Source organism: Lagenorhynchus albirostris, chromosome 1, assembly GCF_949774975.1.
Source record: "Lagenorhynchus albirostris chromosome 1, mLagAlb1.1, whole genome shotgun sequence".
NCBI classification, from domain to species: domain Eukaryota; kingdom Metazoa; phylum Chordata; class Mammalia; order Artiodactyla; family Delphinidae; genus Lagenorhynchus; species Lagenorhynchus albirostris.
The window spans coordinates 1,985,423-2,009,212 of record NC_083095.1 but is presented as its reverse complement, the minus strand read 5'-3'; the positions used below and the strand labels follow the sequence as shown (position 1 = coordinate 2,009,212).

Genomic DNA, 23,790 nt, shown 5'->3' with positions numbered 1-23,790 from the left:
GTTGTCTGCTTCATCTTAGCGACTGCAAGGCCGTAGCATCTTGTGATGGGTTTAGTGAGCATTTCCCTGATGACTAATGATGATGAGCACTTATTCACATACTTATTGGCCTTTTGTATACCTGCTGTTGTGAAGTGTCTGTTAAAGTCTTTTGCCCATTAAAAAAATTGGGTTGTCTTTTTGTTATTGATTGTAGGAGTTCTTTATGTATTTGGGTACATGTCTTTTGCCATATGTTAGAAATACTTTTTCCCAATCTGGGGCTTAACTTTTTTGGCTGTGCCTTTTTTTTTTTTTTTTTTTGCGGTACGCGGGCCTCTCACTGTTGTGGCCTCTCCCGCTGCGGAGCACAGGCTCCGGACGCGCAGGCTCAGCGGCCATGGCTCACGGGCCCAGCTGCTCCGCGGCATGTGGGATCCTCCCGGACCGGGGCACGAACCCGTGTCCCCTGCATCGGCAGGTGGACTCCCAACGACTGCGCCACCAGGGAAGCCCCTAAAAAATTTTTTTTAATTTCCTTTCTTTAGGAAAGAAAATTATTTCATGTATGTGTTATTGATTAGCATTTAAATACGTGAACTTCGTCCTATGATATTATGTTAATCTGGTGACATTTTTCATTTTGAAATAAAAATGGTTTTTTTAAAACCACAGAATGAATACTCTATATTCTTTTGCCCCAGTCACCCATAACCACCCTCTTATGTATTCTCTTAGTCACGTCTGGTGAAGCTGTTTTTCCTTTTTGCTTGCCCAACCAAGGACTTGTAATAGAGACATCTGCATCATTTGGGCTCACTCATCCTTGTTTCAGGAAAACGCATGTTCTCGCATATTTTCATGTAGTACCCTTCCCTGTAGCTTCTCATACTTAAAATTTGTATGCGGAGAGATGGACCTGTGGTCCCACAGCAGATTAAAAGACCTCAGTACACTCCTGGCCCTGGCCTGGAGCGCTGCTCTGGGAGAGGTAGGCACTTCACCAGCTGGTGGGGGACCTGACCTTCTTGTAAAGTTCTTTCCACAGGTGGTGTGGTTAGGTTATCATAGAGTTAGAAGATCTCTGTACGCAGAGGTGGCCCAGTGCAAAACAGAACCACACTCAGCCGCAACTTCCTGAGCAGGGCTGTGGGGAAAAGTACCTGGAGTTCTGCCTTTATTTCTAATTCTGCAAGGGCATCTACAGTAGACTCACCCAAGAGGCAAATACAAGCTTTTGTTTTATCCAGTGGTTTATAGTTTTAGGGTGGAAACAAATTCAGAATAGATACTGTAATTATGGAGTCTTTAATTTTAAAACATTTCACTTTATAGATTTTTCTGATTTTTAGGCCAGCAGGATTTTTGTTCATTCAAGTTCATTCTTGTGACCCAAGTTTAGAAGAGGAAATAAAAGGATTAGATAAAGTTAGATTAGATGAGAGGAGATACCATGGTTCTAGCAGAAAATGATGCAGTCAGTAGTTTCCATTGGCAGGCTCTGGAGTTGTATCTCTCAGTTGTCTCTGTCAGTTCATAGCCCAGAGATGAAATTTCTGGTCAGGAGGTACCTGATACAGCACATCCTCCCTCGAGTAGATTATAGTGATTCTCAGTGGGTAAGGGCAGGCCATGTAGAGCTGGATAAAATATATTTATTATTATAATATGATATTATATTTAGAAAACAAACTCACTATTGTAATACAAACCACGAAGGGGTGTGACATTTGCATTTTTATCCAAAATGTCATGGTTTGAACAAGATTGAGACCCTGCAGGAGACCTTTTTGGATTTTGCTCAAATATGAACCTTAACTTTGTTATATAAACTGGGGGAGTGACATACCTCCCTGCTTACCCACTCCTGCCCCCACCAAAACAAAAATGAACCATCCCTTGGAAATTCTCGAATTGTATTTCCCTTTGACTCTACACGTATAATTTTTGTTCTGAAATTTCAGAACCAAAAAGTATGTATATTTTTATTTCTAATATTACCATTGATTACCTTTTTAGTTGCAATAGGTAATGTATTGTGTATTTAGACATTTTTAAATACCTTGAGAAGGGCTTGAGATTTTTATCAAAAGGGGAGCATAGGATAAAAAGGTTGAGAAATGAAGCTTTCTGTGACTCCTTGACAAAGCTAAAATAGATTAGGTCCCAAAGTGGGGTTTTGTGTTTTTCTTTGATCTGTATCATTTAATTAAAAAAAATTCTGGTTGTATTTTACTGAGATATGATTCATGTATGAAAAAATTCACAGGGTTTTGCAACCGTCTGTTTCCAGAACATTTTCATCACCCCAAAAAGAAATCCTGTACCCGTTAGCTGTTACTCCCCATACTCCTGTCCCTTTGGCAACTACTAATCCACCTTCTGTCTCCATGGACACTTCATATAAATGGAATTATGCAACATGTGGCCTTTTGTGTCTGGCTTCCTTCAGTTAGCACACCATTAGCTATGTTGTAGCATGTATCAGTATCTCATTCCTTTTTATTGCCAAATAATATTCCACTGTCTAGATATACCCCATTTTGTTTATCCATTCATTAGTTGATGGACATTTGGGTTAGTTCCACATTTTTAGTATTACGATTAATGCCAGAATATTTGTGTACAAGTTTTACATTTGTGCAGCATTTTGTTTTTTGGACCATTCATGTGTAAGTTTTTACATAAACATGTTTTCAGTTTTCTTGGGTATATACCCAGGAGTGGAACTGATGGCTCATTCATTTAATTTTTTAAGTTTTGACACTTGTGTCGTTTTACCCACAACACACTGTAATCTTGGGTTCCAGGATACTGAATGTCTTAGTCCATTCAGGCTGCTATAACAAAATACCATAAACTGGGTGGCTTACAAACAACAGAAATTTATTTCTCATAGTTCTGAAGGCTGGGAAGTCCAAGGTCATGGTGACAGGAGATTCAGTGTCTGGTGAGAGCCTGCTTTTGTTTCATAGATGGTGTCTCCCTGTGTCCTCACTGGGGGAAAGGGTGAGGGAGGTCTCTGGGGTCTTTTTTATAAGAGCACTAATCCCATTCATGAGGGCTCCACTCTCATGGCCTTCCCAGAAGCCCTACCTCCAGATACCATCACCTTAGGGGCTAGGTTTCAACATATGACTTTGGGGGGATACAGACATTCAGATCATGGCACTGAATATTTCCCTGAATACAACTTGGGTTGTTTTCTACAGACCCATTAGAGACTCTCGACCTGCGTCTCCTCACTGCTGCCCTCTGCGTCAGCACCTTCCCGGTGTCTGGTGCTCATCAGGGCTTGTGTGCAGAGATGGGTCTGGCTGGCTGCCAGAGTTTCCCACTGGATCAGCTCAGATATCTCTTGGAAAAACATCTCAAATGTGATTTTCTGCTACCAATCTTTGCTAGGTAAAGACCTCCGTGTTCTTCCCTCCATCTTATTTTTCTGTGCCACTCTCTGCTGTGTTTATAGGAACTTCATTTCGCACTCAAGAACTGTCAGAATAACGCACATTTCTGTCTTGGCTGTTATTCACTCTGCATACAGAGCTGCTCCTTTTATTCCCCACATTTCTTTTTTTTATTTCTTTTTTTAATTGTTGGCTGTGTTGGGTCTTCGTTGCTATGCACGGGCTTTCCCTAGCTGTGGCGAGCGGGGGTTACTCTTTGTTGTGGTGTGCGGGCTTCTCGTTGCAGTGGCTTCTCGTTGCGGAGCACAGGCTCTAGGCGCGTGGGCTCAGTAGTTGCGTCACACGGGCCCTAGAGCGTGCAGGCTTCAGTAGCTGCGGTTCGTGGGCTCAGTAGTTGTGGTGTGCAAGCTTAGTAGTTGTGGCGCACGGGCTTAGTTGCTCCACGGCATGTGGGACCTTCCTGGACCAGGGCCCAAACCTGTGTCCCCTGCACTGGCAGGCAGACTCTCTCAACCACTGCGCCACCAGGGAAGCCCGGTTTATGGGTTTTGGGAGGGAGACCCCTGAGCCCAGTTTTGGACTAATGGCTGATTCTAGGGCTGGGCTAGGGAGAATACAAGATGGGCCTGGAATGTCTTGTAGTGCCAGAAAGTGCTCGAAAAATAAAAGGATGGGCATGTCAGTGGGGCACAAAAGAAACGGAAAGAGCTCCCATGGCCAGAGCTGGAACAGTTTGAGCAACAGAATAACTAGCGTGTCTATTTGTTGTGCGCCTGCCAGGGCTGTGCTGGCTGATGCCTCAGCGGAGCCGCCTGGAGGCGCACTCAGCAGCAGGGGTGGAGGGAGACTGAGGGCTGACAAACTGGGATGGCTGACATTAGAAATCAGCGTGACCTCTGCCTTAACCCTCTCAGCTCTCTACTGTGATGGGCTGCAAAATAGTGTTTCCTCAGAAAGGTAGTTTCCAGATCAAACTTTAGTAGGAGGCTTTTTTTTTTTGGCAGCGTCCTGGGGCTTGTGGGATCTCAGTTCCCCGACCAGGGATTGAACCCGGGCCACGAGACTGAAGGCCCAGAATCCTAACCACTAGGTCACCAGGGAACTCCCTAGCAGTTTCTTACTTTAAACATATCTTTTTTTAAAAAATTAAATTTATATTTATTTTTGGCTGTGTTGGGTCTTCGTTGCTGCGCGTGGGCTTTCTCTATTTGCGGTGGCTTCTCGTTGCGGAGCACAGGCTCTAGGCGCTTGGGCTTCAGTAGTTGTGGCACACAGGCTCAGTAGTTGTGGCTAGCGGGCTCTAGAGCTCAGGCTCAGTAGTTGTGGCGCATGGGCTTAGTTGCTCCACAGCATGTGGGATCTTCCTGGACCAGGGCTTGAACCCGTGTCCCTTGCACTGGCAGGCGGATTCCCAACCACCGTGCCACCAGGGAAGCCCTCTTACTTTAAATAAACTCTTATTAGTCTTTTCTTTTAGTTCTCTGCCATTTTATTCATAGAACGCTCTTTACCTTCACCTGTATGCTTATAGATCTTTGCCTAAATTTTATTCTAGTTTCTCATGGGTTTTTTAACCTTTAATTCTTTATGCAATATGGAATTTATTTTAGTGTATAGTGAGGGTAGGAATGCATCCACCCCCCCCCGGCCCCGCCGCAAATAGCCAGTTGTCTTAGCGCTGTTTTTTATATAACCCACCTTTGGTTATAATGGCTTAGCTTAGAAATAAGAGAGCTATGGAGCAGTATAAATATATGTGCCATTGTGTGCTTCCCTCTGAAGAAGCAGCGTGCACAGTTGAATCCATGTGATGGCGACTTGGATGGGAGATGAAGAAACTGTCACGATTGAGGCGTGCCAGAGGAGCAGTGTGAGGTGTGGGCCAGGGAGATGGGAGATTTGCAGAGTCCTGTGCCCGCCACACAGTATTTGAGACGTTATCTGTGGATGCGATAGTAAATGTATTTTGTGTTTATTTTAGAGGGAAGAAGTTGGCTCAGTGGGTAGAAGTTACAAGGAGGAAGATATCAACTCAGCAAAAGGAATAACTTTCTAACTAAATACTGGAACAGTCTAACAAGGAACTGACTATCTTGCAGAGTAGTGAGTTATAGGAAGTGTGTCTGCAGACCTTGAGCAGTCATTTATTAGGGAAGTTCCTGATTCCTTATCTCTCGGGTGGGAGATTGCATTGATTACTGAGCGGTGCCTATGTGTCTGTCAGCCCTGTGCTTAGTGCCCCATCTACACTCGCCCATGTTGATAAAAGCCTGGTGAGGGAGGTCTGCTAACCACTGAGACCCCAGGAGGTTTGGGGACTTCGCCCATGCTGAGGTGATGGCTGGTGGTGGAGCCAGGCTCCGTCCTGTCCACAGCACCTGTCATCTCATTTCTAAGTGCCCCCCAAAAGCATTTGGATTCTCATTTTCTTTTAAGAGTAAGTTTAAAAGAAAACTGCCTTAAGCGACTCTTTTTTGGGGTGTGTGTGTGTATACATGCATGCATCCAGATAACATTTGTATTCATTACTCTTGTGTATATGGTTAGAGCCATTGCAAGAGTGTGTGAGCAGTACCCTGGGGCCAGTTTTGTTACATATTCCTTAAGGAATTAAAATTGGGTTTCTCTAAATGTATTTACTTAATTGAGGCATTCCCCCAATTAAAGTGGTAAGTCTTTCTCATTTTGTTTTCTTTTTTACCTAAGTCCTGCCTTTTGTGGTTTTTCTACTTTTGTATAAACACTGTCCCCCTTTCTCTTTTACGTCAACAAAAGTGCCCTCTCTTCCCGTTTCAGCCACTGCTGTAACCTGTAAAGGTGTGACACTGACCATCTTTATAGCTGGACAGAATTTAACCTGCAGAGCTATGACTTACTGCCCATTCATGCCCCAAGAGCCTTGGTTTTCTGGAGGTGATTTGAGCAGTGAAGTCGCTGCCATGTATTACTAGGTCTGCAGACTCTCCTCTGCGTCCCTTGGGGTTTAACGTTGCTGGGAAAGACTGAGAAGTTGCTGGCGAGATGTTTGGCTTTCTGAGCAGAGGCATCAAACCTTGGGCCAGCAGAGGGCTGGGAAGTAAGTGCCGTGGGTCTTGATGGATGGCTCCATGGCGTGGTCACTGATGCCCTCCTCTCTCTCCTGACTGCTGCCGTGGCCCCCTCACCCCAGCTCTTGCCTTCAGAACGCAGGTGTGCTGTGGCCTCACTCCTGTGCGTCTCTAGTCTTATCACTGTGAGTGTGCCTAGCTCACAGCGACCTGCAGCGTGGTGCAGCTGCTCACAGGCAGCAGGAGCGTGTACATCTCTGCCTCGCCCGTTGCCAGCAGTGCCCCGCACTTCGTCTAGAGAAGATGTGCTCATTTGCTAAGAACGGCTCTCCTGGGGGTGGCGGTCGGGGGTCGTTTCTCTTGAGTAGCTGGCTTCCCCTCTCCAGTGGAAGAGCTGCTGCCCCCTCACCCCCCATGCTCCCACCGTAAGTCCTGTCACCTGTAAAGTGTCTTTAGCTCTGGGTGGATTTGTTCATTTACTTATCTTCTCCTTACCTGCATGTCCCTGAGGGTGAGGCCCTTGTCACCCTGTGTAAGCCAGGGCCTCGCTCAGAGTATGTTGTAGTAAAACACTTTTATGGTCTAGGTTGGGGAAGAAGAGAATAAACGTTGCATCGTTAGGAAATAATACATAAATGTGTTGCTGCCAAAAGTGGAGAAGGAGTTCTTCATATTGGGTTTTTTTTCTTTCTCTAGGGACACCAGTTCTGGGAAGTGAACCTTAGGCAGTGCTCAGATCCACACCTTAACCTAGTGGTATTGAGTCCTGTTCATTGGAAGCTGGCTCTAAAATGTTTCCTTCATTCATTCAGCAAACATGTATTTAGCGTTTACTGTGTGACAGGCTGGAATATAGTGCTGAACAAGACAAATGAGGTCCCTGCTCTACTGGAGTTTGCAGTGCAGTTGGAGAGCTATGAGTTAAATAAGTATGTAACAAATCTAATAATACTACACTGTCAGGTAGAGGAGTCGCCTCTGTTCTTTTGTTGTTTTCTGGGCTCTTTGTGTTATGGAGGTGGATTTCTGAATAGTCCTACAGACAGCTTCTAAATTTCCAAAGTTTAGTCTTTGTGTTATGCAAAAAAATCAGTTTTCCAGTATGAAACTGGGGGTACAAGGACAGATGTGACCCTGTTATCATCTACTTGCAGCCTTCACTCCCAAATCCTGGAATGTGTGGTCTGTATTCACTGCTTCAACACTGCTTCCCCAGAGTTCCCTGGTGGTCTAGTGGTTAGGATTCGGCGCTTTCACTGCCGTAGCCCAGGTTCAACCCGTGGTCAGGGAACTAAGATCCCACAAGCCACGCGGCGTGCCCCCCCCCCCAAAACAAAGCAAAACAAAACAACCAACCAACCAGTGCTTCCCTTCCCCCAGCATCTATCAGTCCATCCATTCACCAGATGGTCTGTGAGGGCCGGGAACTGTCCTACGTAGTGTGCATTCACTGTGGGTATAAGGTAAAGTCTTGCCTTTTAAATAGAATTCATATTTAAGGGAATATAAGATAATATGTGAAAACAAAGATTTTGGGTAGTCGTAAGTGCTCTGAAGGAAATCACTCTGAGGTGATTTAATATGACTTCTGTCCCTATCACTCTCCTGAACAGGCTTTCCTAATGATCACTGTTTGTGGCCTTAAAAAAAAAATTATGGGGTTTAAAAACAGACATGAAACTAGAGAGGATAGTGAAAAGAACTATTGCTTCGTATTAGCCATCATCACCATTTTGCTGACATTGTTTTATGTGCTCCTTTCCCCTTTCCTTTACCTTCTCACTGTAGTATTTTAAAACCAGTCCCAGACACCATATGATTTCGTGCTGGTGACCTCTTGGCTAGTCTGACCCAGTAGGCATGCTCAGCCCTCACCCTCCTGGAGTCTTTTTTTTTTTTTAATATGTTTTTAAAAATTAATCTATGGCTGCCTTGGGTCTTCGATGCTGCGCGCGGGCTTTCTCTAGTTGCAGCGAGCGGGGGCTACTCTTCGTTGTGGTGTGGGGGCTTCTCATTGTGGTGGCTTCTCTTGTTGTGGAGCATGGGCTCTAGGTGCATGGGCTTCAGTAGTTGTGGCACGCGGGCTCAGTAGTTGTGGTGCACAGGCTTAGTTGCTCTGCGGCATGTGGGATCTTCCCAGACCAGGGCTCAAACCTGTGTCCCCTGTATTGGCAGGCGGATTCTTAACCACTGTGCCACCAGGGAAGCCCCCTCCTGGAGTCTTTACAGCACTGGTCATCCTGCTGTGTCACTCTTGTGTCACCAGGCTTCAGTCAGGTGTGGTTTTCTTGCTGCTCTGATTGTTCCCGTGCTCCTTTGCTGGTTTCTCCTTCTCCAGCTGTGACCCCTTCTCAAGGCTTTGTCTGGTAAATATGTGACCGAGAATTTACTGTCCCTTCTGCATTTCATTAAGGAAAAAAAAGCTTGCAAACATTCACAGAAGATTTTGTTCACAGAGGCTATGTGTTTTATTTATTTTAAAATTTTATTTATTTATTTCATTTTTGGCTGCATTGGGTCTTTGTTGCTGCATGTGGGCTTTTCTCTAGTTGCGGCGAGCGGGGTCTACTCTTTGTTGTGGTGCACGGGCTTCTCATTGTGGTGGCTTCTCGTTGCGGAGCACGGGCTCTAGGCGCGCGGGCTTCAGTAGCTGTGGCACGTGGGCTAAGTTGTTCGGCGGCATGTGGAATCTTCCCGGACCAGGGCTCGAACCCATGTCCCCTGAATTAGCAGGCGGATTCCTAACCACTGTGCCACCAGGGAAGCCCTGCTGTGTGTTTTAGAAATGCCATTTGGATGTTTTGCTGCTTTTCATCTTTGGCATTAATTTCAGTTACTGTCATTTCTTCCGTAAAAAAAAAAAAATTCAGACATAAGCCAGAAAAGTAATTAATTTGGTCTGCAAAGGACAAACAGAAACAGTACAGAATGTAGTATTTCCAGGTAATAAATCACAATACACCTATTTATTATTCACCTATAAAAATGTTAATTCAAAAGTCTTCACACATGTATTTCATTAAAGATGTAACATAAATGAAGCCTCTAATGAGATTTTTATCTTTTTTTTCTTTTTCCATCCTAGAATGTATGACAACATGTCCACAATGGTGTACATAAAGGAAGACAAGTTGGAGAAGCTTACACAGGATGAAATTATTTCTAAGACAAAGCAAGTAATTCAGGGCCTGGAGGCTCTGAAGAATGAGCACAATTCCATTTTACAAAGTTTACTGGAGACACTGAAGTGTTTGAAGAAAGATGACGAAAGTAATCTGGTGGAAGAGAAATCAAACATGATCCGAAAGTCACTGGAAATGTTGGAGCTTGGCCTGAGCGAGGCACAGGTACAAGTCTCAGATATGAACGTGAAGTTGACAGTCTGGAAAAGGGGAGACTTTGTTTGACATACGAGGTTTAACTAAACTAGAGGGCAGATACTTATAGAATAATAGAAATCAGCTTATATGTGGGTTATGTATGTTATACAAATGATGATTTGGGCATGTCTGCATTTTAAAAAGTAGAGTGAAAATAGGTAACTCTGTGTCGGTTAGGATTTGATTTGGCTGCATATATCAAAAAACAAAAACAGTGGCGTAAATATCATAGTCACATGTAAAAGCACATACTGAGGTGGGCTGTCCCAGATGGGTGCTATAGCTGCGTGGGTGTCAGGGGTACCCAGGACCCTGCCACCTGCTGCACTGCACCCCAGTCAGCCTGTCTCGTGGGCTAAGACAGTCCCAGCTGCAGCCACGTGACCCCACCCTAGGACTGCGAAGGGGCAGGAAGGGTGTGCCTCCTGCCTTTACTTCCTTGAAGTGTGCGTGGCACTCTGCTTACACCTCATTGGCCAGAACTTGGTTCCGTGGGCATACCTAGTTGTGAGGGACACTGGGGAATGTTGTCTTGCCCCTTAGAGTTCCAGGTTCTTAAGCCTGAGGAAGAAGGGTGAATGTTGGCCAACAGCTCATAGTCTCTGCAGTACCCCAAGACAAGATTGTCTTAGGCACTTGACTAAACCTTTGTTTCTATCCTGCTAGACATAGAGATGAAAAAATTGGAAACATTTAGGTGTGCCCCCGCCCCCCACCATAACTTTCAGCTTTGCCAACATATTTTAGGTAAAATTAAATACACTAAAAATTGGCTTCTTCTTTCTTAGCTTTCGTCTTGTATAGCGAATGAATGAGGCAGAAGTGGGGCTGCTGGGTTACCAGTTCCTGCTTTCACAGAGGAAATCATTCTGTACCAAAGTGACGGCCATACCCTGATTTTAGAATTCTCCATCCTAAGCATGTTACAGATTCTAATTGTAGGACTTTGGTTATTGTGAATCTCTTATTTTGCAAGTTGTGTTGAAAAGCGATATAGAGGTGAACCTCCTTTTTTAGTTTGGCAGATATTGGGGTTAAAAGGAGGAGGAGGAAAGAGCCCCACCTTCTAGAGTGTCAGGTTTTAGACCTAGGAGGATAATAAAGAGGGAGGGGCAGGTGCACGGTCTGCAGAGAGAACAGACCGAAGCCGGCTTTCCTCCCCAGCTCTTCCAGCCCTTATCCTCCCAGGCAGGCCGGTCCCTGAGACCCATCAGTGCACCCCAGGCAGAGCCCAGTAGGGACCTCTGCTTATGAGTGCGTCAGGGCGTCCTGACTCTTGGTACTGGCCACAACACAGAGCCTTCGTCCCTTCCCCTGCAGTGGCGAAGAAGTCTTGTCTGTGTGCCCCGCCCCAGCTCCACCACCAGCCCCTCACAGAGTGACCTGCACTCTGAACACGTGTGCAGGTGTGTGCACGTGCTCTCACCCGTGGCAAAGGGTCTCTGAGAAATTCTGTTTGCGCCATCTAGATAAAAAGTAAAAGAACACAGCTTCATCAGTACAGTAGCTGCCTGTCCATTGCTAGTCCATTCGAGGTACTTTCTAAACAGAAAAAAGAAATGCATTTTTCATAGACGTTCTGAGCATGTGATATTCTTGATCATGCCCTGAATGTAGCCTGTGACTAAAGAAAGGGTGGAAATAGAAGTAAATGGCAAAATGTACTTGTATGTACTTTGGAGCACGTGTCTGCAGGTGTCAGGTAGAGCTACAACCCCAGGACGCTTGCGGAGACGGGAGGTGGCGTTTGTTGGGCTGAGTACTGCAGTGTTGTCAGCATTTCTGTCTGTCTAGGTTATGATGGCTCTGTCAAATCACCTGAATGCCGTCGAGTCGGAGAAGCAGAAGCTGCGTGCACAGGTTCGTCGTCTGTGCCAGGAGAATCAGTGGCTGCGGGATGAATTGGCCAACACGCAGCAGAAATTGCAGAAGAGTGAGCAGTCTGTGGCTCAACTGGAGGAAGAAAAGAAGCATCTGGAATTCATGAATCAGCTAAAAAAATACGATGATGACATTTCTCCATCAGTAAGTGGTTCTGTAGGAATGCAGTATTGACAGTTACCACGTTATCATCGGTAGATTGTTTCAGTAAAGCTGGCAGTGTTTTCCTGTTTCCTCCAGCGATTGTGTTTAAACAAGACCAAGGATTAAGGGTCTTGGGACTGAGTCCCTGGGCAAGTCATATAAGTTCTCTCTGGAGTAGTTTCTTCGTATGTGTTTTTTTTGAACGATGGTCAGTTCAAAAAATACTTTGTAAATATAAAATAAATGCAAAGAGGTGCCATTGCCTTCAGCGAGGCCTGTTGCAGCTTGAGATCTCCTGAGCATCCTCACCCTTTGCGGTCTGGCTTCCATGCACATCCCGCTGCTGGAATGCTTTTCCTTTAACAGTGCCCTGATCCAGTCGCCTGAATCCAGACTCGGGACTGCCTCTGTAGTTTGTAGTGGATCCTCACTTTCTCTTTGCAGCCCTCTGCCCTGCTCCCAGGACGCCATTGGTTCTCCTGCGCCCTCGCTCGTGCCTCCTTGGCCTCCTGCGGTTCCTGGATGTTAGGGTTCCCCAAGGATCGTGGTCTTTTCCTTCTTCTGTTGGCTCTCTCTGGATGTTCATCCCAATCTCGATTACCGTTTTTCGTTTACTGTTTATTTCTGATTCAGTTAAGTTTTTTTTTAAAGTAACCTTCTTTATTTTGGAATAATTTTAGATTCACAGAAAAGTCAGAGGTGGGGCCTCTGGGAGGTAGTGTGGGTTAGATGCAGTCATAAGGATGGGGCCACCATGACGACATTAGTTACACAAAGAGCAAGAGACCCTAGGTCTCTTGACCTGATACTGTAAAGAGAATTCCCACATGCCCTTCACCCAGGTTCCCCTAGTGTTAACATCTTGTATTGCCGCATAACGTGTCTGAGTTAACTTGGGGCGCTGTCTGTCTCCAGAGTACCGTAGGCTGCATGGCTTAAACAATAGACAGTTAATTTCTCCTGGTTCTGGAAGCTGCAAGTCTGAGATCAGGGTGACAGCTTGGTCGGTTTCTTGGTGAGGGCCTTCTTCCTGGTGTGTCCTCGTGTGGCCTCCTTGGTGCATTTGTGCAAAGAGAGAGAGAGACACACACACCTAGAGTCTCTTGCTCTTTGTGTAACTAATGTCATGGTGGCCCCATCCTCATGACCGCATCTAATCCACACTACCTCCCAGAGGCCCCACCTCCAGACACCATCACACTGACCATTAGGGCTTCAACATAGGAATTAGGGGGTGGGGAGGACAGACATTCAGTCCCTAGCAGTACGTTTGTTAAAAGTAAGAAATTAACGTTGCTATTGCTACGTCACTATTAACGAAACTACAGCCTTTATTTGGATTTCACCAGTCCTTCCATTAGTGTCCCTTTTCTGCTCTCGATTCCAATCCTGGATTTCACATGGTATTTTGAGCTAATGTTTTTTTAATGCCTACATAGTTCTAGGCATGTTCGCTACATAATCTGTATACCATTGAGTTCCACATTTGTGTCTCCAGTCTGAGCCCTCATCCTAAGACTGTAGGAATGGTTTTGTGTATTGTACCAGCAGACCTACACTTGCCCTGTGTCTTAGCTTGGGCTACCATAACCAGATACCATAGACTAGGTGGCTTAAAGAGCAGATCATTTACTTTCTCATAGATCTGGAGGCTGGAAGTCAGATATCAGGGTGCCAGCAGGGCTGGTTTCTGGTGAGGACCCTTTTCCCAGCTTGCAGATAGCTGTTTTCTTACTATGTTTGCACATGGCAGGGTGTGGGTGTGGGTGTGGGGGGAGGGAGAACTAGCTCTCTGATGTCTCTTCTTGTTATTAGGGTACTAATCCCATCGTGAGGGCCTCACCCTTGTGATTTTATCTAACCTAATTTCCTCCAAATACCATCACACTGGGGGTTAGGGCTTCAACATGATTTTGGGCACAGTTAGTCCACAGCACCCTGTTTTATGAGGCATACTGTATTTCTCCCTTGCATCTCTAGGTCAGGAGCAACTGAATGTTTTGATTTAAAAGATATAACTCCTGTAGGTTGCTGTGGGAATAAGAATAGAGAAGTGGATTCACCTGGAAAACTGGATAACATTGAGCAGGGGAAAGCTAGTCTCATAGAATCAGAGACATTTAAAACATTTTATTTGGAAAACATGTCTAGCTTGGAGAAGAGATACAATGAGCTAACCCTGCCTCCCCTTCTAGGGGGTTCGCATGATAATTTTTCTGCCCCGTTCCTCCTACCGCTGCTGGTGCATTTCCTTAGCATGAGGAGTTCTCCTGTGAGACCCAGGGCTGGGGTCAGATTCAGGAGATTGAACACAGGCGCAGTGCTTCCTCTGTCCTCTGCAGCCCAGATTCCATTTTTTGTTGGTTATCTCAGCAGAGTCCTCGATGACGTTTTTCACTCATTCCAGGATCCAGTTCAGGACCACATGTTGGACATAGTGGTCCCATCCCTTTAGTCATCTTTCATCTGGAACAGGTCCTTTCACAGAAAGAAGAAAGCCTGTCTTTGTCTTTCATGACATTGACGTTCTTGAAGAATACAGGCCAGTTACTTCATAGATTGTTCCTCAGTTTGGGTTTGTCTGGTGTTTCCTCATGAGTGTGTTTGGATTGTGTGTCCCAGATGGGAATGTTATAAAAGTGACATGTGCCTCTCAGGTCCCTTCCAGAGGCAGATGGTGTCCGTCTGTGCCAGGGCGACGCTGAGTTCTCCCCTGGTCAAGCTGCTGTCTGTTCTCTCCAGCGTGTACTCACTCTTTTTACCTGAGGGCTCATCTGTGGGGAACACGAGTCATAGGCTGTCACACTGCTCTTAGGGGTCCTGCGGTGGAGATGCTGGGTGGGGAGGGGAGTGTCCAGCCTGCCAGTTCTGCGGTGTTCAGAGATTTGCCATTTTAATCATTTGGTTTCCAAATAAAATTTATTTCAAGTAAGGGCTTCCCTGCTCTTTAAACTTCTGTAGGACACGGGTGACGACTAAGGCAGAGAGATGCCATCGTGATCTGTTCTGCCACTCCTGCCCGGACAAGTACTTTGAGTTCAGTCTAGCAGGCCTTTTATTACTCTTTACTGAACTGATGGATAGACCAAATTGTGGCTAGTCCTATGTTTGATCTGAAAAACAAACCATCTTTTCTATTTTTAGTTTAAATGAAATTTGTATCGAAGATTTCCAGTGCAGGATTTATAGTATTTGTAAGACTAATATTGTCCTGGGTTGGTTTTATAGGAGGACAAAGACACTGATTCCACCAAAGAACCTCTGGATGACCTCTTCCCAAATGACGACGACGACCCTGGTCAAGGAAGTAAGTTGGGAGTGGTGGTTAAATGGCTGCATGCAGACGGAGGTGGCGGGTCCTCTTGGGGTGTAATTGCTGTCATTAGCAGGCGGTGGCGTGCCTGCAGCCTGCCTCACAGCAGCCCTTGCACACTCAGGCTGCCTCGTGGTTCCCCAGAGAATTGCGAGTCGTTTTCTCGCTGGGATAGAGTAACGTGTTGAGCCAGCCCTTGTAAACAGGGGCACGCACCAGCAGTTCCGACGCGATCTGTGGATTCTCACGGAATGAAAGGGCAAAAGAGTTTTCCTGGGGCCAAGAGCAGTCTCACCACACTGTTGGGGCGCGTGCGGCATCCCCGACAAGTTGCTGGTGTTGCCTCGCCTGCGCGGGGAATGCTGGACAGGTTTGGTACAGTGGGGACCACGTGCTGACCTGGACCAGAGCCAGAGCGGGGAGTGCTAATCAGCTGGTGTCATCGGGTGATTTTCTCTATTGCCTGAAGTGAGCCCTTCTCTGTGTAGTGCAGCAGCAGCAGAGCAGCGCAGCGGCGGCCGCCCAGCAGGGTGGCTACGAGATCCCCGCGCGGCTGCGCACCCTGCACAACCTGGTCATCCAGTACGCCTCGCAGGGGCGCTACGAGGTCGCCGTGCCCCTCTGCAAGCAGGCCCTGGAGGACCTGGAGAAGACCTCTGGCCATGACCACCCGGACGTGGCCACCATGCTGAACATCTTGGCCTTGGTGTACAGGCTAGTAGTCCTCATTTTATTCTCTTAATTTTACCTAGAGACAACGTTTTTAACGAGCTTGTCCTAAAAATACGTTTCTGTAAACTGTTATGAGCTACTTTTCCAGCCTTATCGTCCATTTGTCTTCACACAGCCAGGGGTTAAGTTCAAACATTTAGCAAGCTCTCTGGCAAGAGTATGACCCTGAAGAACAGACGCTGCCTGGGGCTCCCAGGCAGCCGTCCAGGACTAGCCCACAGCACCCTTCGCTCTGGCCAGGCTAAGCTCTTTTGATTTTTTTCCCCACAATACTTGGTATACCAGGCTCCTTCTGCCCACCCTGCCTGCCCGTATCCCCTGCCTTTCTGAGGCCTTGTCAGCTCTCTCTCCTTTCTGAATCCAGGGCTCCACGTGCCCCTTCCCAAGTTGTGCCCCTTAACCCTGTCCCTGCCTCTCTCGCAGCGCTTGCCCTGTACTTGGCCTCCGGGTGATTTGAATTTTGTCATCTCTTCTCCCGGGATCCTGGCTCCTTGAAGTTGAGGACCAGGTTGTCTTCTTGTCTCCACCTTGAGTCACTTGAAAATGTTTGCTAACTCAGAAGCCTTTGGTGAACTTCCTGAATGGAATTAAATAGTTTGCCTAGGCACTGACTGGGCAGTGGTACGTGGGAGCCCTTTGTCTGCTTCTGTCTTTTAGCCGAACTGACCTGAAATCGAGCAGGTCGGGGTGTTACTCACATGCAGGACTGGTTTGCTGTGGCCACTCCAGTGTGGTGGGTTTCAGGGAACTGCTCCATTTTTTCTTTGTTGGTTTGGTTGTTTCAGTTTAGCCAACAGTTTTGATCCAGATGTATGTAAGACTTTGGGCTGGTTTCTGTGAGACCCTAAAGATGGATACATAATACCTGTTCTCAAGGAGAAACCAGAACGTGGAATTTGAAGTCAGGAGAGTTCAGTTTGTATCTCTGCTAAGTGGCCCCTAGACAGAGGATGTTGTCCAGAGCCCTTAGCTTTTCTGAGCCTCTGAAGGGTTGCAGGGGATGTGAGACATGGTGTTACCTGGCACTGTGAAATAGTCAAACAGCATCATCTAAACCTGTTTCTAAAGGAACTGAGAACCTTGTTTAGAGAATAGGCTGGCTATGTTCATATGTAATTATAGAAGCAGGGAGACTGTTGTTAATAAAATAACAGAGAAGTGGGAATTCCCTGGCGGTCCAGGAGTTAGGACTCTGCGCTTTCACTGCTGGGGCCCGGGTTCAATCCGTGGTTGGGGAACTATGATCCCATAAGCCGCTTGGTATGGCCAATAAAGAAAGAAAGTAGCCCAGAAGTGTTCATGGAACAGAAAGATGCCTTCCAGCTGAGAGGATTAGGGAAGGCCTAATGGAGGGGTGCGAGCGCTTTCTGCGGCCTTGAAGGGTGTGTTTGGGGCAGACTCCTGCATCCTGTTTGGCAGTAGTAAGAGATGGGGCTGAAAGGGCTGGGCACTCTGCAGGTGCCAGGTCTTAGAAGAGTGGCTGTGGGGAGTGCACAGGACCGGAGGGGGCTGGAGCCTGGAGGCAGGGCAGCCGGGCAGGAGGCAGCAGCATGGGGCTGGCGGGGATGGAGCTGGGAACCTGAGCAGGGAGTGGGAAAGGAGGGGGAGGGCTCCATGAAGAGAAGAGGAGTAAACTGTCCAGAGAGAGAGGTGATGGCCTTAAAGAGCACCGGAAGGAAACTGAGCACTGCCATGCCACTGCTGCAGCTCCAGGCCACTGCCGCGGCTCGGCTTCGAGAGAGCACAGCCTTTTCCATGCCGCATAGCACTCTGTTTTTTTTTTTTTTTTTTTTTTTAAGCACTCTGTTTTACAGGTAGTCCTGACATTTTTTGACAGGTTCCTGCTGATGGACATTTAGGTTTGCAGATTTTTACTGTTACGCATTATTGTAAGAATTCCCTAGTCACAGGTTGCATTTAAAATCTTGGTAGATTATGCTAAATTTCATTGCAGAAAGATCTTTAAAAAATTTACATGCCTACGAAGAACATGAGAGTTTCTGGCTGATGGTAGATATTTTTATTGTAAATGAGTTAAATAAAAAATGTGCGTAGAATGCCACTGGAATTTGTTGTACTTAGGGTGCGTGGTCACACAGATGTCATTGTGCTGGGTGCTGGGACTTCGGTGGCCTCTCCTCAGTCTTGTGTTTTTCCTTCGCACTATAGCGTGAGAGTTTACTCATGTCAGCAGAACATTTGAAAAAACTTAGCAGCTATGTATATATTCATATTTAATGTTGCGTCCTAGAGCTGTACCATAACTCTATTTCAACATTTTTCTGTTAAGGGACATTTAATTTTAAGCTTTTTGTGGGGGGGCATTAATCTACTGATGAACATCTTTTGCTCAAGTTTTGCTCAGGATTTTGTATTTTGTTTTAGTGTCAATTCCTAAAGCGGGTTAGAGTATAAGCATGATACGCGGGCTTCCCTGGTGGCGCAGTGGTTGACAATCCGCCTGCCAATGCAGGGGACATGGGTTCGATCCCTGGTCTGAGAAGATCCCACATGCAGCAGAGCAGCTAAGCCTGGGTGCCACAACTACTGAACCTGCGCTCTAGAGTCCGTGAGCCGCAACTCTTGAGCCCATGTGCCCCAACTACTGAAGCCCACGCACCTAGAGCCCATGCACTGCAACGAAGAGTAGCCCCTGCTCGCCACAACTAGAGAAAGCCTGCGTGCAGCAAGGAAGACCCAACACAGCCAAAAATAAATAAGTTAAATAAATAAATTAAAAAAACAAAACAAAACATGATACGCTTCTTGGTACATGTTGCCCAGCTGCTTTCGGGAAGGTGGTGCCAGTTCACACTCCTCCTCCTCCATCACCAGCCTGGGGCTGGGCTGCTTGTCTCTTATTCTTTATTAATGGAGAAGTGCAGCATTGTGTATTAATTTGTATTCTGTGATTGTGTGTTTTTAGTCATTTGTGTCCTTCTGTGAATGTTCTGTTACCTTTTTTTAATATATGTTTATTCATTTATTTTTTGGCTGTGTTGGGTCTTCATTGCTGCACGCAGACTTTCTCTAGTTTTGGCGAGCAGGGGCTACTCTTCGTTGTGGTGCGTGGGCGTGTCATTGCAGTGGCTTCTCTTGTTGCGGAGCACGGGCTCTAGGCACGTGGGCTTCAGTAGCTATGGCACGCAGGCTCAGTAGTTGTGGCCCAGGGGCTTAGTTGCTCCTTGGCATGTGGGATCTTCCCGGACCAGGGCTCGAACCTGTGTGCCCTGCATTGGCAGGCGGATTCTTAACCACTGCGCCACCAGGGAAGTCCAAAACCTATATACTTGGCCAGAATTAGTGTGCTTCGGAGGATCTGGAAGGCTTATTAGCCCTTCCAGTGTTCTGCAGGACAGTCTGGCTTCTGCAGGGCAAAGCCTTGCTGGGCAGCCGTTCTTACTCAGTTGGGAAGTATGTGTACTCAGTCTCACAAAGTAAGTAACTGGTTTGCAGCCCCATCATCAGGTAGCACTTAAACCAGGGGGGCTGGGCTGGAGGTGCTTCTGTCTCCCCACTGTCAGCAGGACCCTTCGCCCCGCCCTGCTCCAGCAGACACTGCGGGGTGCGTCCTGGGCTTCTGTTTCACAGGCTTTTCCATGGCACGTGGCGAATCATTAGCTTCTTAGAGCAGCTCTGTGAGTCACGTCCTTCCTTTTTAGGTGGGCCGACTGCGACTGTGGAGCCCATGTGACATGCCAGAGCCACGCAGCCGGTAGCTGGCAGAACTGGGTGCAGACCCTGGGATCTGTTCCGTCTGCCTCACCGTTCTGGATGGCCTCGCTTACTGTGTGCGGGGTTATGGGGATAGTATTGTCCCAGTGATCTAGATGGGAGGGCCAGGTTCAAAAGCTAATCAGGCCCGACTCCCAGCTCACCTTGCCAGTACATTTATTGATGGAGTCTTTTTCTCCTACATTAGGAGTGTTTTTTTTTTTTTTTTTTTTTTGCGGTACGCGAGCCTCTCACTGCTGTGGCCTCTCCCGTCGCGGAGCACAGGCTCCGGACGCGCAGGCCCAGCGACCACGGCTCACGGACCCAGCCGCTCCGCGGCATGCGGGATCCTCCCGGACCGGGGCACGAACCCGTGTCCCCTGCATTGGCAGGCAGACTCCCAACCACTACGCCACCGGGGAAGCCCCCTAGGAGTGTTTTTAATAGTTTTAATAGCTAACGTCTATTTTTTAATAACTGAAGCTTAACTTCTATTTCTTTAGTTCCAAAATTATATTTTAAAGAGATGTAGTAAGCTGTGTCTATAACACTTAACTGTATGTTTTTCAATTTAGAGACCAGAATAAATACAAAGATGCAGCTAATCTACTGAATGATGCCTTGGCCATCCGTGAAAAAACTTTGGGCAAAGATCATCCTGCGGTTTGTATACTGGTTCTTTCATTCTTTTTATATATTATTTTCCCTAATGTATTTTTATACCCATCTCATTTTAATATTAAACTCAACAGGGAAGATTTAAGAGCTGCCTTTTCACTGGATGGCACAGGTAGGACTTCCCTCACTTAGTACAAGTGATGAGCCTCAGTGCTGGTGACTCCCATTTAGCAGGTGTCAGTGTGCACTTCAGTTGTTTATCACCCCACCTCAAATGGATCACGTACTGTGTTTTTTGATCCTAAATCAAATTGCATGTACTTCTGTAAATTTTTTCATAAAGATTTTGTATTGTCTCTTTATTAAAATCTGGTCAGATTTGCATATAGATCTATTTTGGTTGGCTTTGTGGCTTTCAGTGAAATTAAAAAAATCAAGATCCTGTTGATGTTGATTTGTTAATTTTAATATTCTGCAGTGTTCCTTTATGCAGTCTGTCTGCAGACAGTGAGATTGCTCTTTCGCCTTTAAGTGGAGTCATGTTCCTTCATCCAGCTGAGAGCTCTTCCCCGCACATACTGGGCGTGATGAGTGTGTGATGTCTCACATCCCCTCCACTGCTGTCGTTTACTGTTCTTCACGGTTCCCTGTGTTGGTAGGTGGCAGCAACTCTGAATAACCTCGCAGTGCTTTACGGCAAAAGAGGAAAGTACAAAGAAGCTGAGCCGCTGTGTAAAAGAGCTCTGGAGATCAGAGAAAAGGTGCGACTAAGGACGGTTCTCCTTGAGATGCTATGTTTTATGCTTTTAAATAACTCACTTTTTTTTTTTTTTAATAACTCACTTTTAAGCTTTGAGATAGGACCACTGTGATATATCATTACTGACCATTTACTGAAAATAAGCCCTTCAGTCAGGTGGGCAGCCCCAAACGCAGCCAGATGGGCCCATACACATGGGAGTTTAGGAGGAGTGGGTATGCAGAGGGTGGAGCCTTGAGTCTGCATGCCCTCCCAGCCTGAGGCCTAGAAATGATTCAACTGAAGAAGGAATTTCTCAGGCCTGTAGGTGGAAGGCACGGGGGCATTTCATTGACGGTGGGGCACGTGCCTGTCAAGAAGAAAAACATTAAAATTTTAAAAATGAGGTCAACAAATATGCTTATGAAACTGAAGAAAATGAATAATTGTTTTTGAGAACTAAAGAGTAACTCAGAGCTGGAGATTAAGTCAGTCATGGGATGTGTAATGTCAGCTAATACAGTTTATAGTAATTAGGTATTTTTTTAAATGTAACTTGTTAATTTCAGCAGTGCTCTGGATGACCGTGTATTCAGATGTTAGAGACTTGGCAGGTCCATGCCGTGACTTTTTTTTTTTAAAGGTTATTTTATGACATATAGGTTTGTTTATTTATTTGTTTGTTTTTGGCTGCGTTAAGTCTTGTTGCTGCGTGTGGGCTTTCTCTAGTTGCGGCGAGCAGGGGCTACTCTTCATTGCGGTGTGCAGGCTTCTCGTTGTGGTGGCTTCTCTTGTTGCGGAGCACAGGCTGTTGGCGCGCGGGCTTCAGTAGTTGCAGCATGTGGGCTCAATAGCTGTGGCTAGCGGGCTGTAGAGCGCAGGCTTAGTAGTTATGGCGCATGGACTTAGTTGCTCTGTGGCATGTGAGATCTTCCCGGACCAGGGATCGAACCCGTGTCCCCTGCATTGGCAGGTGGATTCCCAACCGCTGTGCCACCAGGAAGTCCAATGCCATGATATTTTAATTTGACTTTTTGTGTCATTATTTACCATTGATACTGAGCAATCAGTCATTTAATTTTGAGTTATATGGCAAGGACTTGGGAAAGGGAAGATGAAAAGGGGCTAATTATCACATTATGCAGGTAAAGTTTTGTCCATGTTGCCATCTGCATAATATTTACAAAATAAAATAGTCTTTATTTATTTATTTATTTATTTTTTTGCGGTACGCGGGCCTCTCACTGCTGTGGCCTCTTTTGCTGCGGAGCACAGGCTCCGGACGCACAGGCCCAGCTGCTCCGCGGCATGCGGGATCCTCCCGGACTGGCATGTGAGATCTTCCCGGACCAGGGATTGAAACCGTGTCCCCTGCATCGGCAGGCGGACTCCCAACCACTGCGCCACCAGGGAAGCCCTAAAATAGTTTTTATTTTATTTTTTATTTATCCACTGAGATTTTGAGTGGGCTGGGGTTAAAATCAGGGAGAATCACAAATATATCAAATTGAGGATTATGAACTATAGGTGATGATCTGTCAGATGCATTCATATATATTTGCTCTTTCGTTCAGTCATGTAGCAGACATTTATTGAGGACTTGGGGGCTCCCTGCTTGGTTAGAGTTGGCGATTTCAAATTAGACACAGTCCTTTCCCTGGGGACACAGTGCAGCAAGCAGACCTTGGGAATGCAGGTGCTTTGGCTTCTAGCCTAGAGCTCAGGGAGCACATAGAGCAAGGGCTTCTCCAGGTACAGGGCTGGGACTGTGCTGGGCATGGCCTCCCACAAACGGCCAGCGTTGGAGCTGAGTCTCAAGAACCGAGGTCAGAGCTTCCCAGGCAGGGAGAGGAAGGGAATGCAGGGGGGATGGAGCGGCAGCCTGCCTCATTGGGGACTGTGTAGGTAAAGGCACGAGGTGAGAGAGTGGCTGGCTGGCCAGGTCCTGAGGAAGCAGTGCAGTGTTTGGTCGCCCACCTGTGTGCCAGCGCCCTCCTAGGCGCTGAGAGGACGTTACACCCAGGCGCTGAGGCAAGGCGCTTGCATGCTGAGGCTTGCGTCCTAACGGGTGAGAGTCCAGGCGGTCAGGACTAAATGCATAAGGCAGTGTTGGGCAGTGACACTTGCGAAGAAAGAAAAACCAGGTGATGTGCTTGTGAGCAAACTGGGTGGGGATGGGCTGAGGGCTCCCTTAAATTGGATGTAAGGAGGTCCTCTCTCAGGGGACCTGAAAAGAGACCTGAAAGATGAGTTATTTAGTGGAGGGTGGGGAGCAGGGCAGTGCTGGGAGAAGAGTGTTGGGCGTCTGGGACAGTAAGTTCAAGTTCGAAGAGCCCTGAGGTGAAGTTTGAAATGTGAGGGAAGTGGTTTGGGATGCTCAGAGAATCTGGGTCTGAATGTGAAGGGATACGTAGGATGTGAATTGAAGAATTGGAAGTTTCCTTCGAAGGCTGTTCTGTGCAGGGATAAGTGTAATGTAGTTAGACTCAGACGGGCCAGGTGTAAGTTCAGGCACTTCAAGGACTGGGTGGCCATATTAAACAGCCTTTATAAAACCCGGTTTCCTCATCTTCAAACCGTGCATAGTATTGCCTACCATGTAGGATTATTATAAGAATTAAAGACACTAAAGCACGTGAAGGAAATCAGCATAGTCTCCTCCCCCCAAGAATAAGGAGTTCAGCAAATTCTGGTTAAGTTATTTTTATTATTGCATGGGGAGCCATTTAAACATCATAAGCCTGGAAACAAGGCGCAGTCGTATTTATGTTTAGAACGCGCCTTCTCATGATAGGGTGGAGAATGGATCGGGTGGTACCATGTGAAACAAATAATA

At 46.6% G+C, this 23,790-nt stretch overlaps 1 protein-coding gene across 22 annotated transcripts in view; it reads left to right on the top strand.

The window, feature by feature from the left end:
• The window catches only part of KLC1 (kinesin light chain 1), a 55,696-nt gene that overhangs the window by 6,125 nt on the left and 25,781 nt on the right, over nucleotides 1-23,790 (top strand). For 21 of the 22 annotated variants that reach the window (XM_060151156.1, XM_060150975.1, XM_060151064.1 and 18 more), the window contains exons 2-7: nucleotides 9,519-9,780; nucleotides 11,608-11,838; nucleotides 15,067-15,145; nucleotides 15,640-15,865; nucleotides 20,173-20,260; nucleotides 20,875-20,976. In XM_060151156.1, coding sequence (XP_060007139.1) covers nucleotides 9,520-9,780; nucleotides 11,608-11,838; nucleotides 15,067-15,145; nucleotides 15,640-15,865; nucleotides 20,173-20,260; nucleotides 20,875-20,976 — 987 coding nt within the window. In that variant the 5' untranslated portion in view covers nucleotide 9,519. Of the gene's footprint in view, nucleotides 1-9,518; nucleotides 9,781-11,607; nucleotides 11,839-15,066; nucleotides 15,146-15,639; nucleotides 15,866-20,172; nucleotides 20,261-20,874; nucleotides 20,977-22,229; nucleotides 23,027-23,790 lie in introns of those variants that run through there. The other variant, XM_060152361.1, reaches the window with a different exon arrangement.